This window comes from Heptranchias perlo, chromosome 3 (assembly GCF_035084215.1).
Source record: "Heptranchias perlo isolate sHepPer1 chromosome 3, sHepPer1.hap1, whole genome shotgun sequence".
Lineage (NCBI taxonomy): Eukaryota > Metazoa > Chordata > Chondrichthyes > Hexanchiformes > Hexanchidae > Heptranchias > Heptranchias perlo.
In genome coordinates this window covers 34,311,324-34,325,217 of record NC_090327.1, presented here as the reverse complement: position 1 = coordinate 34,325,217, position 13,894 = coordinate 34,311,324, and the positions used below count along the sequence as shown (strand labels likewise).

General features: G+C 42.3%; 1 protein-coding gene across 2 annotated transcripts in view; it reads right to left on the bottom strand.

The window, feature by feature from the left end:
• The window catches only part of slc22a13b (solute carrier family 22 member 13b), a 56,833-nt gene extending 43,300 nt beyond the window's left edge, over positions 1-13,533 (bottom strand). For both annotated transcript variants that reach the window (XM_067978764.1, XM_067978765.1), the window contains exon 1: positions 13,122-13,533. In XM_067978764.1, the coding sequence (XP_067834865.1) occupies positions 13,122-13,499 (378 nt within the window). In that variant the 5' untranslated portion in view covers positions 13,500-13,533. The remainder of the gene's footprint in view (positions 1-13,121) is intronic.
• Between the last annotated feature and the right edge of the window lie 361 nt (positions 13,534-13,894).

Sequence of the window (13,894 nt, the reverse complement as noted above, 5' to 3'; positions counted from 1 at the left end):
TGGTGCCAGGGATGAGGGACTTCAGTTATGTGGAGAAACTGGAGAGGTTGGGATTGTTCTCCTTAGACCTGGTTAAGAGGAGACTTGGCAGAGGTGTTCAAAGTCATGAATGGTTTTGATGGAGTAAATAAGGAGGATCCGTTTCCAGTGGCATAAGGGTCAGTAACCAGATAACACAGATTTAAGGTGATTGGCAAAAGCACCAGGGGCGACATGAGGAAATTTTTTTTTACGCAGCGAGTTGCAATGATCTGGAATGCACTGCCTGAAGGGGTGGCGGAAGCAGATTCAATAATAACTTTCAAAAAGGAATTGGACAAATAGAATCATAGAATCATAGAAAATAGGAGCAAGAGTAGGCCATTTGGCCCTTCGGGCCTGCTCCGCCATTCAAAATGATCATGGCTGATCGTCTAACTCAGTACCCTGTTCCCGCTTTTTCCCCATACCCCTTGATCCCTTTAGTATTAAGAAATATATCTATCTCCTTCTTGAATATATTTAATGACTTGGCCTCCACTGCCTTCTGTGGTAGAGAATTCCACAGGTTCACCACCCTCTGAGTGAAGAAATTTCTCCTCGTCTCAGTTCGAAATGGCATCCTCCCTGCATCTAGTCTGTCTAGTCCTGTTAGAATTTTATATGTTTTGATGAGATCACCTCTCATTCTTCTAAACTCTAGTGAATATAGGCCTAGTCTCTCCTCATAAGTCAGTCCTGCCATCCCAGGAATCAGTCTGGTAAACATTCGTTGCATTCCCTCCATGACAAGGACATCCTTCCTCAGATAAGGAGACCAAAACTGAACACAATATTCCAGATGTGGTCTCACCAAAGCCCTGTACAACTGCAGTAAGACGTCCCTGTTCCTGTACTCAAATCCACTTGCAATAAACGCCAACATACCATTCGCCTTCCCAACTGCTTACTGCACCTAAATGCTCGCTTTCAGCGACTGGTGTACAAGAACACACAGGTCTCGTTGCACCTCCCCTTTTTCCAATCTATCACCATTCAGATAATAATCTGCCTTTCTGTTTTTACAACCAAAGTGGATAACCTCACACTTATCCACGTTATACTGCATCTGCCATGTTCTTGCCCACTCATCCAACTTGTCTAAATCACATTGGAGCCTCTTTGCATCCTCCTCACAGCTCACATTCCACCCCAGCTTTGTGTCGTCTGCAAACTTGGAAATGTTACATTTAGTTCCCTCATCCAAATCATTGATATATTTTGTGAATAGCTGGGGTCTAAGCACTGATCCCTGCGGTACCCCACTAGTCACTGCTTGCCACCCGGAAAAAGACCCATTTATTCCTACTCTCCATTTCCTGTCTGTCAACCAATTCTCAATCCATGCCAGTATATTCTCCCCAATCCCATGTGCTTTAATTTTGCACACTAACCTCTTGTGTGGGGCCTTATCAAAAGCCTTCTGAAAATCCAAGTACACCACATCCACTGGTTCTCCTCTATCTATTCTACTAGTTACATCCTCAAAAAACTCCAGTAGATTTGTTAAGCATGATTTCTCTTTCGTAAACCCATGTTGACTTTGTCCAATCCCGTTAATGCCTTCCAAGTGTTCTGTTATCACATCTTTTATAATAGACTCTAGCATTTTCCCCACTACTGATGTTAGGCTAACTGGTCTGTAATTCCCTGTTTTCTCTCTCCCTCCTGTTTTAAATAGTGGGGTTTCATTTGCCACCCTCCAATCTGTAGGAACTGTTCCAGAATCTATAGAATTTTGGAAGATGACCACCAATGCATCCACTATGTCCAGGGCCACTTCCTTTAGTACTCTGGGATGTAGATTATCAGGCCCTGGGGATTTGTCAGCCTTTAGCCCCATTAATTTCCCTAGCACTATTTTTTTTACTCATACTGATTTCCTTCAGTTCCTCCCTCTCATTAGACCCTTGGTTCCCTGACATTTCCGGGAGGTTATTTGTGTCCTCCTTTGTGAAGACAGAACCAAAGTATGTGTTTAATTGTTCTGCCATTTCTTTGTTCCCCATTATCATTTCCCCCATTTCTGACTGTAAGGGACCTACATTTGTTTTCACTAATCTTTTTCTCAACATATTTATAGAAGCTTTTACAGTCAGTTTTTATGTTCCCTGCTAGTTTACTCTCATACTCTATTTTTCCCCTCTTAATCAATCTCTTGGTCCTCCTTTGCTGAATTCTAAACTGCTCCCAATCCTGAGGCTTGCCGCTTTTTCTGGCAATTTTATGTCTCCTCTTTGGATCTAATACTGTCCCTAATTTCTTTTGTAAGCCACGGTTGAGCCACCTTTCCTGTTTTACTTATGCGCCAGACAGGAATGAATAATTGTTGTAATTCCTGCACACGTTCTTTAAATATTAGCCATTGCCTATCCATCGTCATCCCTTTTAGTAAAGTTCCCCAATCTATCCTAGCCAACTCACACCTCATACTTTCATAATTTACTTTATTTAAATTCAGGACCCTAGTTTTGGATTCAACTACTTCACTCGCCATCTTAATGAGGAATTCTAACATGTTATGGTCGCTCTTCCCAAAGGGACCCCGCACAACAAGATTGTTAATTAATCCATCACATACACACTCCAGGAATTCCTCCCCCACAGTATTATTGCTAATTTAGTTTGACCAATCTATATGTAAATTAAGGTCACTCATGATTATAGTTGTACCCTTCTTGCATGCGTCTCTAGTTCCCTGTTTAATGCCCTGCCCTACACCTCCACTACTGTTTGGGGGCCTATGGATAACTCCCATCAAAGTTTTCTGCCCCTTGGTGTTTCTTAGCTCCACCCATACAGATTCCACATCGTGATTTTCCAAACCAATATCCTTCCTCACTATTGCATTGTTTTCCTCCTTTACTAACAACGCTACCCCACCTCCTTTCCCTTTTTGCCTGTCCTTCCTAAATATTGAATACCCCTGGATGTTCAGTTCCCATCCTTGGTCACCCTGCAACCATGTCTCCGTAATCGCAACTAGATCATACCCGTTAATATCTATCGGCGCTGTTAATTCATCTACCTTATTGCGAATGCTCCGCGCATTAAGACACAATGCCTTTAGACTTGTCTTTTTAAGATTGCTAGTCATCTTAGTATTATTTTGCACTGTGGCCCTATTTGTTTTTTGCCCTTGTTTTCTCTGCCTTCCACTATTGCTTCTTCCCTTTCTGTCTTTTGTTTCTATCCTTGTTCCCCCTTCCCTCCTCTACTTGAAGTAGAGAATATTGCAGGGCTATGGGGAAAGAGCAGGGGAGTGGAACTAATTGGAGAGCTCTTTCAAAGAGCTGGCACAGGCACGATGGGCCGAATAGCCTACTCCTGTGCTGTATCATTCTATGATTCAAGAATTTACTTCTCTGGAGTGCAAGTCAGTCAATTCACTTTGATGAGCACGGTGTGTTACACTGGTGATGACAAAGAATTAGAAAATGGTGACAAATGAGAAGTCGCACAGGATACCCATGTTTTTTTGCACTGGGAAAGTGGTATGTCAAATCAAACAGGTCCTCTTTGACAATTATTGTTCCCACAAGTAAGGATCACTAAAATAGTTCTTTGTTTAACCTATTCCTACCAACAAATTCACAGATTTTTTTCAGGTGGTGAATCAGTAAAACCTGATTCCCTCCTGAATATAGAGATGGGAATAGACAAAGTTCCCATTATTTTCTTACTAAAGAACAGATCTGGATATGTGCTCACATCACACCTACAGTGTCAACACACATCTGGTGCGTGATACATGCCATTCCGATTTCATAGATACGAAGTGCATCCGTTAATGGGTCTGAGATTCAATAGAAAACAAAATGAAGGCAGTGCAAGTTCATAGAATGATGCAGCACAGAAGGAGGCCATTCGGCCCATCGAGCTTCTGTCAGCTCTTTGAAAGAGCTATCGAATTAGTCTCACTCCCCTGCTCTTTCCCCATAACCCTGCAATATTTTTCCCTTTAAGTATTTGTCCAATTCCTTTTTGAAAGTTACTATTCAGCCTGTTTCCACCATCCTTTCAGGCAGTGCATTCCGTATCATAACAACTCGCTGCGTAAAAAAAAAATTCCTTATGTCGCCTCTTTTTTTTGTCAATCACCTTAAATCTGTCCTTTAGTTACCGACTCTTCTGCCACTTGAAACAGTTTCTTTCTATTTACTCCATCAAAACCGTTCATGATTTTGAACACCTCTATCAAATCTCTTCACCACCTGCTCTAAGGAGATCAACCCCAGACTCCCTAGTCTCTCCACATAACTAAAGTCCCTCATCCCTGGTACCATTTTAGTAAATCCAAAAAGGTTGGATTTCTTTTTTAAGGGAACCTGGACATTTAGGTATTGGTGTGAGGACAACATTCTTTATACTGCAGCAAACATCAGTCCAAGTTTGAAAAGGAGCAAGGATGACAGCACACAGCAACACAGTTACTACACTGATAGTCCCCTGAAAACTGATTGAGATCACACACGAAGGCATTGTTTATTAATGGTAAGATCACAACTGTTGCTCTGTGCAGAATCTCCTACAAGTTTTATTATCTCACTATCATAGTGGCAGTTAAGTGGCTGGAGCCACAATAATAAACACAGGTTCTTCAATTTTACCTTTAATTGTTTAGGAGTTAAGAGTATAGGAGCATAGGAGCAAGAGTAGGCCATTTAGCCCCTCGAGCCTGTTCCGCCATTCAATGAGATCATGGCTGATCTTTGACCTGCCTTAGCCCCATATCCCTTAATACCTTTGGTTAACAAAAATCTATCAATCTCAGATTTAAAATTAACAAATTGAGCTAGCATCAACTGCCCTTTGTGGAAGAGAGTTCTAAACTTCTACCACCCTTTGCATGTAGAAGTGTTTCCTAACTTCACTCCTGAAAGTCCTGGCTCTAATTTTTAGGCTATGTCCCCTACTCCTAGACTCCCCAACCAATGGAAATAGTTTCTATCTAACCTATCAGTTCCCCTTAATCTTGAAAACTTCGATCAAATCACCTCTTAATCTTCTAAATTCCAGTTTGTGTAATCTCTCCTCGTAATTTTACCCTTGGAATCCAGGTGTCGTTCTAGTAAATCTACGCTGCATTCTCTGCAAGGCCAATACATCCTTCCTAAGGTGCAGTGCCCACAGCTGAACACAGTACTCCAGTGGTGGTCTAACCAGGGTTTTGTATAGCTGTAGCATAACTTCTACCCCCTTGTATTCCAGTGCTCTAGATATAAAGGCCAGCATTCCATTAGCCTTATTGATTATTTTCTGCATATGTCCATGACATTTTAATGATCTATATAAATGGGCCCCTAAGTCTCTTTGGACCTCCACTGTTTCGAGCTTCTCACCATTTAGAAAGTACTCTGATCTATCCTTTATAGGTCTAAGATGGATGACCTCACACTTGCCTACATTGCCATAGTTTTGCCTATTCAGTTAATCTATTAATATCTCTCTGTAATTTTATGCTACCATCTACACTGCTTATAGTGCTGCCTAGTTTTGTGTCATTGCCAAACTTGGATATGTGGCTTTAAATCCCGTCATCTAAGACGTTAATAGTCGAGGCCCCAACACAGATGCCTATGGGACACCACTAGTCACATCTTGCCATTATCCCTACTCTCTGTCTCTATGATGGTGAGCCCCATAAAAGTGGAGTTTGCAAACTGTATAAATATTTGTGCATTGTTATTTATCTTGACTGTTTTAAGACCCTTGGTTCTTTTCTTGAGTTTTAGTGATATTCATAATAAAACCTTTTTTTTAAAACTGATTCTCTTTGAATTTACCCAAGTTTTTTGGAATCTAATTTTCCCACTGCTGCCCTATGCCCTGGCCAGATCGCTACTCCTTAAATATGCCTGCTGCCCTATCCAGAGGTCATGACAGGTACATTCTTTGTTTCTTGCAAGTATACTTATAGATACCTCTGTTCAGGGTCTAATATAATTATACTTATGTGGACTTACTCATTGTGTTCAGTGAGAGGCTTCAGGTCAACACAGGGATGGGTTGATGAGTCCCATTTGGTGCAGTGCTTGGTATCTGTGGGGAGTAAGGAGGTTGATCAGGGTGGGATTCAAAAGTCCATCTGGGGGTTCCTTTGTGTGGAGGTTTGGAGTGGTTCATTATCAGCAAGAAGGGGCCCAAATCTCCTGTTGTTTTCCCAGCTCCAAGTGCAGTATAACGTATTACTTGTTCAGCTTGGCACATGTCCCAAAAGTTCTTTGTCCACATGATGGTTGCAGTGGGAGGGGTTCTGTGGCAGAGCTGGATAATGGCAGGGGGTTCCTGCTCTCCATGGCAGTACATGAGGTGGGCCAAGTGGAGCAAATGTCAGTGAGGAAGCATTGAGGGAGCAGCGATCATAGTATCATGAGGTTTAGAATAGCTATGGAAAAGGACATGGACCACACTAAAGTAAAAATACTCAATTCGAGGAGGGCCAATTTCAATGGGATGAGAACGGATCCGGCCCAGGTAAATTGGAATCAAAGACTGACAGGCAAAACTGTAATTGAACAGTAAGCAGTCTTTAAGGAGGAGATGGTTCGGGTACTGTCTAGGCACATTCCCACGAGGCAGAAAGGTAGGGCAACTAAAGCCAGAGCTCCCCGGATGACAAAAGAGATAGCAAGTAAGATGAAATGGAAAAAAAGGGGCATATGACAGATGTCAGGTTGATAACACAAGTGAGAACCAGGCAGAATATAGAAAGTTCAGAGGGTAAGTGAAAAAGGAAATGAGGGGCAAAGAGAGAGTATGAGAATAGACTGGCAGCCAAAAGGGAATCCAAAAGTCTTCTACAGGCACATAAACAGTAAACAGGTGGTAAGAGGAGGGGTGGTGCCAGAGGACTGGAGAATTGCAAACACCCTTGTTCAAAAAAAGGGTGTAAGGATAAACCCAGCAACTATAGGCCAGTCAGTTCAACCTCAGTGGTGGGGAATCTTTTAGAAACAATAATCCGGGACAGAATTAACAGTCACTTGGTTGAGGGTGGATTGATGAGGGAAAGCCAGCACGGGTTTGTTAAAGGCAAATCATGTTTAACTAACCTGATAGAGTTTTTGATGAGGTAACAAGGAGGGTAGATGAGGGCAATGCAGTTGAAGTGGTGTATATGGACTTTCAAAAGGCGTTTGATAAAGTGCCATATGGTCGGCTTATCATCAAGATTGCGGCCCATGGAATAAAGGGGGCAGTAGCAACATGGATACAGAATTGGCTAAGGGACAGGAAACAGAGAGTAGTGGTGAACGGTTGATTTTTGGACTGGAGGGAAGTGTACAGTGGTATTCCCCAGGGGTCGGTGCTGGGACCACTGCTTTTCTTGATATATATGAATGACTTGGACTTGGGTGTACAGGGCACAATTTCAAAATTCGCAGACAACACAAAACTTGGAAGGGTAGTAAACGGTGAGGAGGATAGTGATAGACTTCAAGAGGATATAGACAGGCTGGTGGCATGGGCGGACACGTGGCAGATGAAATTTAACGCAGAAAAATGAGAAGTGATACATTTCGGTAGGAAGAACGAGGAGAGGCAATATAAACTAAAGGGTACAATTCTAAAAGGGGTACAGGAACGGAGAGATCTGGGGGTATATGTGCACAAATCGTTGAAGGTGGCAGTTAAAAAAGCACACGGGATCCTGGGCTTTATAAATAGAGGCATAGAGTACAAAAGTATGGAAGTCATGATGAACCTTTATAAAACCCTGGTTTGGCCACAACTGGAGTACTGTATCCAGTTCTGGGAACTGCACTTCAGGAAAGATGTGAAGGCCTTAGAGAGGGTACAGAAGAGATTTACTAGAATGATTCCAGGGATGAGGGACTTCAGTTACGTGGATAGATTGGAGAAGCTGGGGTTGTTCTCCTTGGAACAGAGACAGTTGCAAGGAGATTTGATAGAGGTATTCAAAATCATGAAGGGTATAGACAGAGTAGATAGAGAGAAACTGTTCCCATTGACGGAAGGGTCAAGGACCAGAGGACTTAGATTTAAGGTGATTGGCAAAAGAACCAAAGGTGACATGAAGAAAAACTTTTTTATACAGCGAGTGGTTAGGATATGGAATGCACTGCCCAAGGGGTGGTGGAAGCAGATTCAATCATGGACTTCAAAAGGGAACTGGATAAGTACTTGAAAGGAAAAAAATTTGCAGGCTACGGGGAAAGGGCGGTGTAGTGGGACTAGCTGGATTGTCCTTGCATAGAGCGGGCACGGACTCGATGGGCTGAATGGCCTCCTTCCGTGCTGTAACCTTTCAAAATTGTGCAGACATTGGTCAGGTACAGAGGATAGGTAATGCTGGTCATGGCATTTGTGACCTCCTGAATCTCTGTCCAGAAAGGTTAGAAGTGGCAAAGGACCAGATGTACCACTAAAGCCATTTGTCTGACAGAATTGAGTGGATTTTATGGAGTTTGCTTGTAAGGGCAGAGGAAGGATGGTGGACAATTTTGACTAAGTCCTCTTTCAGGCTCCATTGCTCCCCTGCAAGTGGATGGCCCAGGTTATGCTCCTTGTGTTCACGTAGGCTTGCCATAAAGGAGAGCATTGGGTAGAGGTAGGAGATATGCCTACGGGATAGTTCTAGATTGCAGAGGGTCAGTTGCAGTGCTGTCTACTTGGAATGTAGTTAGGCAGCATGGTACTGTTGGACCTGAAGATAGTGGACGAGATCCTACTGGAGGATGTAGGATTTGTCACTCAACTCCTGGAAGGAAATGATTTCGTTCTTATAGGGCAATTTGCCTATTTCAGTGATGCCTTTTGCATGCTATTCCTTGAAGGTGGTATTCAGCTCCGAGGCTAATGCAAGTTTACATTGAGGTCGGGAACAGTATTAGGTATTTCCAGGCTCTGGTCTGAGAAGTGGAGGCTGTATAGGAATTGTTTGGGCAATGTTTGCTTCCATTCCCAACTAGATGTTTTGGGAGAAGCAGTGTTGCAGGCAATGTAATTGCACTCTGCAGTAGTACTGTCAGAAGTTTGGAAGACTCAGCTCAATCTTTTCCATTACGGAACTGTCACATGGATTTTTAAAAAAATGCTTAGGACTAAATTCCTCATGCGACACAGAGTAAATGAAAATGGAATAAATATAAGTATTCTGCCTTGGATATTGTAACCTGTGAAGTCCCATAGGAATTAGGTGTCAGTGTTGGCTCAATGGTAGCAGACTCTCCTTTGAGTCAGAAGGTTGTTAGCTCAAGCACCACTCCAGAGTCTTAAGCACCTAATCCAGACTGTCACTTCACTTCACTTCAGTGCAGCACCGAGGGAGTGCTGCACTGTTGGAGGTGCCATCTTTTGGATAAGACATTACACCAAGGCCGGTCTGCCCTCTCAGGTGGACGTAAAAGATCCCATGTCACTATTCAAAGAAGAGTAGTGGAGTTCTGGCCATTATCTATCCCTCAACCAATATCACTAAAACAGATTATCTGTTCATTATCTCATTGTTGTTTGTGGGATCTTGCTGTATGCAAATTGGCTGCCACATTTCTTACAACAGTGGCTACACTTCAAAAGTACTTCATTGACTGTAAAGCACTTTGGGACGTCTGGGAGTCGTGAAAGGCACTGTACAAATGCAAGTTTGTTCTTTCTTTCTTATCTGATTTCGAACCATGTGCTAATCACAGTTATTGTGAATGATATGGAAACAGGGGTCTGTAGTTGTAATAGCATCAAAGGTCCTGATGAAGCACTGCAGGCATGTAACAAATAAAAAGGGGACTGATTACTTTGTAAGAAGATTGGCTCAATTATGTAGGTAGGGGAGAAGTTCTCTACCTCTATGACTGTTTTAAATTCAAACTGCAGCAGCAGATCAAGGCAACTCATTGTCTAGCCAGGCAGAACTCCGGCTATGCTCATTTAATTGAGACCATTCTAACATTACATCTAATTCCTCTCTGAAATATGCTGAAGTGTCTCAAATGCTATGCAAGAAACACGCTAGATTCTTCATTTGCTACTCGCAACAACTTACAAGAATTATACTTTTGTTGAACATCAAAGCACTTACAAAAGCTAGTCCAGCTACTTATTGAAATACTTAAGCTAGTTGAACAAATGAGAAATGAACAAATAATGATTCTGAAGAGTCTCTTTATTTGTGTAGAGGAGCAGATAAAGGGCTGCTGATGATGAGAGGAAAAGAATGAAGGTACAAAGCTTCAGAGCGTACTTTTATTTGCAATATGGGATGGGGGAAAGAGAAGATCATGATGAAGTATGAGGATCTAAAAGTTTTAAGGAGTCTGTTTTGTAATTTCTTCCATTTGGGTCTGGCATAGAGTTAAAACAAAATGGAAGAGCTAATATTTTCTTTAAAGACATAACCCTCCATCAACCTATATTTCATGCTCATGTTTAATTTTGGACAGCTGTTAAAGAAATTATGGACTTCTATGGATTTTAAGCAAAGTAGTGGCTATCTCGCATTTTTTTTTAAGAACACCAATTACAATCATTTCTTGGGAAATAATAAGACTTTTTTTACCCTAGTGTTTTGGGATGCAGAGCAGGCTTCAGAATGAGACTGCAGTTCCAAAACTATAAAGTGCAGGAATGTTTCTGTGACGCATCCAATTTTAAAATCACTGAATTATATATACACATGATCAAAATACTTGTGTAGCTTGTACACTTCCTAGTGTCAATATTTCCCATTCAAGTTTGCTGTGTCAACAGTAACAATGTAGGTTTTAGCTACTAGGTGGCTATATGGAGCAAGTCTTTCTGCCAGCTCCATCACCATCTTATATATTAAGAAAAAAGCTTATATTAATCAACTGAACAATAGCAACACCAACAGATATTTACCAGTAATTAGATGAGAACGTGTGGAATGAGGAAAGTCCCTTTTGGCCCACCAAGTTCACTCCTACTGACAGTCCATGACCACAATTTGAAATAGCATCACCCCTATCAAACTCTTCAGGAGGTCAACACCCAAACTAAACATGCAAGAAATGGAAATTGATCTTTCTTCCTGAGCTCTTAAAAGGAAATTGAAACCTCCAGGAAGTCAATCATTATAATGCAGTACAAGCTGGTTAAACGGGACACCTGAGTGGAATACCTCTCCTGCCGCTTGACCCACTTCCGCACAGTAGAAGAACTCATCATTTCACATCAACTAAGATTCAGCTGTTCTACTGACACGCAAACAGCTGAGTGAAGTACCAGGAGTATTTAAATAGATCAACAACAACAACTTGCATTTATATAGCACCTTTAACATAGTAAAACATCCCAACGTGCTTCAGAGGAGCGTTGTCAAATAAAATTTGACACCGAGCCACGTAAGGAGATATTAGGACAGGTGACCAAATGCTTGGTCAAAGAGTTAAGGATTGCCTTAAAGGTGGAGAGGTAGAGAGGCAGAGAGGTTTAGGGAGGGAATTCCAGAGCTTAGGGCCTAGGCAGCTGAAGGCACAGCCACCAATGATGGAGCAATTAAAATTGGGAATGCGCAAAAGGCAAGAATTGGAGGAACGCAGAAATCTTGGAGGGTTGTAGGACTGGGAGAGGTTACAGAGATAGACGGGTGAGGTCATGGAGGGATTTGAAAACAAGGATGCAAATTTTTTAAAATCAAGGCGTTCCCAGACTGGGAGCCAAAGTAGGTCAGCGAGCACAGGGGTGATGGGTGAACGGGACTTGGTGCGAGTTAGGATATGGGCAGCAGATCTTTGGATGAACTCAAGTTTATGGAGGATGGAAGATGGGAGGCCGGCCAGGAGAGCATTGAAATAGTCAAGTCTAGAGGTAACAAAGGCACGGATGAGAGTTTCAGAAGCAGATGAGCTCAGGCAGGGGCGGAGGCGGGCAACGTAACAGAGGTGGAATTAGGCGGTTTTGGTGATGGAGCGGATATGTGGTCGGAAGCTCATCTCAGGGTCAAATAGGACGCCAAGGTTGCGAATGGTCTGGTTCAGCCTCAGACAGTGACCAGGGAGAGGTATGGAGTCTGTGACTAGGGAACAGAGTTTGTGACAGGGACTGAAGACAACCAGTATTCCAAAATGACAACATTCAGTACAAAACAGGACTGTGACTTAAAAGGTTACATAGATTTAAAAACCTATTCCACGGAGTTACTAGAATGCATTGTTCGTGTCCCTCTCACAAGGGAAAAAAGGTTAACTGCTGATGAGTCAATTTCAAGGTCACTTAACTTGTATCCATCCTAGTATTATAAGCATCCAACTGGGCATCCAGCTCTTCTGCCGAAAGCTGCTGTCTCAAATTCCGTCCACCCCTACCACTTCTTCCACTCCTGTTGCCGCCTCTGGATCTTCCCAATATTTAGTTGGAGGAAATTTTTGCTCATCCTGTACTGGATGTCGGACAAGCAGTGTGACAAATCAGACAGTGGAGGGGTCGATAAAGGTGGTGGTGAGGTAGAGCTGGGTGTCCTCAGCATACATGTGGAACCTGATGTCGTGTTTTCGGATGATGTTGCCAAGGGGCAGCATGTAGCAAACAAAAAGGTACAGCTGTGAGACTCAGAAGTGCTGCCTAATCAGATTGAAAGGATTTCTACAACCCTGAACCAATAAGATTCATTACAAAATCGATTCCTAGCAGGTCAGTCCTATGAAGCTGTTGTCCTACTAAACTGTGCTTGCTTCAGTAGTTTATATTCTTATCCATTAGAATAGAATTATAGATTATTCACCAGCAGCAATCCGCAGATAACATTCTCATAGTCCCGAATGGCTAGGATTCGGTTTTAATGTATACTATCCCAATTACCCACTTTATTGATCGTTATATCACAGGAGCAGGCCATTTTACCATCAAGCCACATGAGCCACCTCATCTATTCACACTTCCCATATCTTTAGTATTCTTATTTTCCTAGGAACTGTATAATTTTAAAGCCATTCATGAACTTGGGTTCAACAAAAAGTTTGTAGTAGAGAATTCCACATTCTAACCACCTGTGTGAATATCTCGAAGATCTGCAAAGCAACAGATGTGGGTTTACCTTGGCACTTTTCTCACCATTTCCGAGGACAGCAGCAGCACGTGTGATCAAAGGCAGAACTCTATACATTATAAACAAAAACACAAACCTCCGTAACTAAGGTTGAGGTATATTGTGAGGTGTTGTATACCCATCCTTCCTCACACGTTACCGTGGATCTGTTTCCATGTAAGCTTATCCAATCGATATCCTTATCTCGGTTTGGCGTGTACATTTTACATTTCTGGTAAGACCCATCTTTTTCCTTTGGAAGAGTCAGCAGCATCTGTTCTTCTTTGGCTAAACCAGCACTGGTGTTTAAGATCCAGTTGGTCCGACAGTAATGTTGGACACTCGCACCAGTAAAAATCTGAGCAAGCAAGTGGAACCCCATGAATAAATTTGGCAAACATATTAACACCAGCAAACGTTTTTGAAATGGACCAAATTCCCCCACAGCTTTAAGAATTTCTCCAAAGTCATTCATTTCGTCTATCCTCTTAACCGTGTGTCAACTCGAAAGCATGCAACGGACAAAGTCTGAGCTATAAAAGAGCGACTGAATTAATGCTCAATCACAGATGTTTACAATTAACCACACCGCCTCTCGGTTTCAGTTAATGGGTGCTACGATGTGGAACAACATGTAAGGATGCCAACTCAGGGCACAGATCAACATTTTTGTACATTTGCTAGGAGTTAAGAACACACTGACATTACAGGTTCAATGTATTTGCAAAGAGCGAGCCACTGGCAAGAGTTCAAAGGGCAACAGTGATGATACAGGGTCTTAAATCGATAAGCTAACAGCAGCTGGTGAAGCTAAATCTGTTACTGCTTAAAAAAAGTGGGCGATGCGTGATCCAAGCATTTATTGAAGGG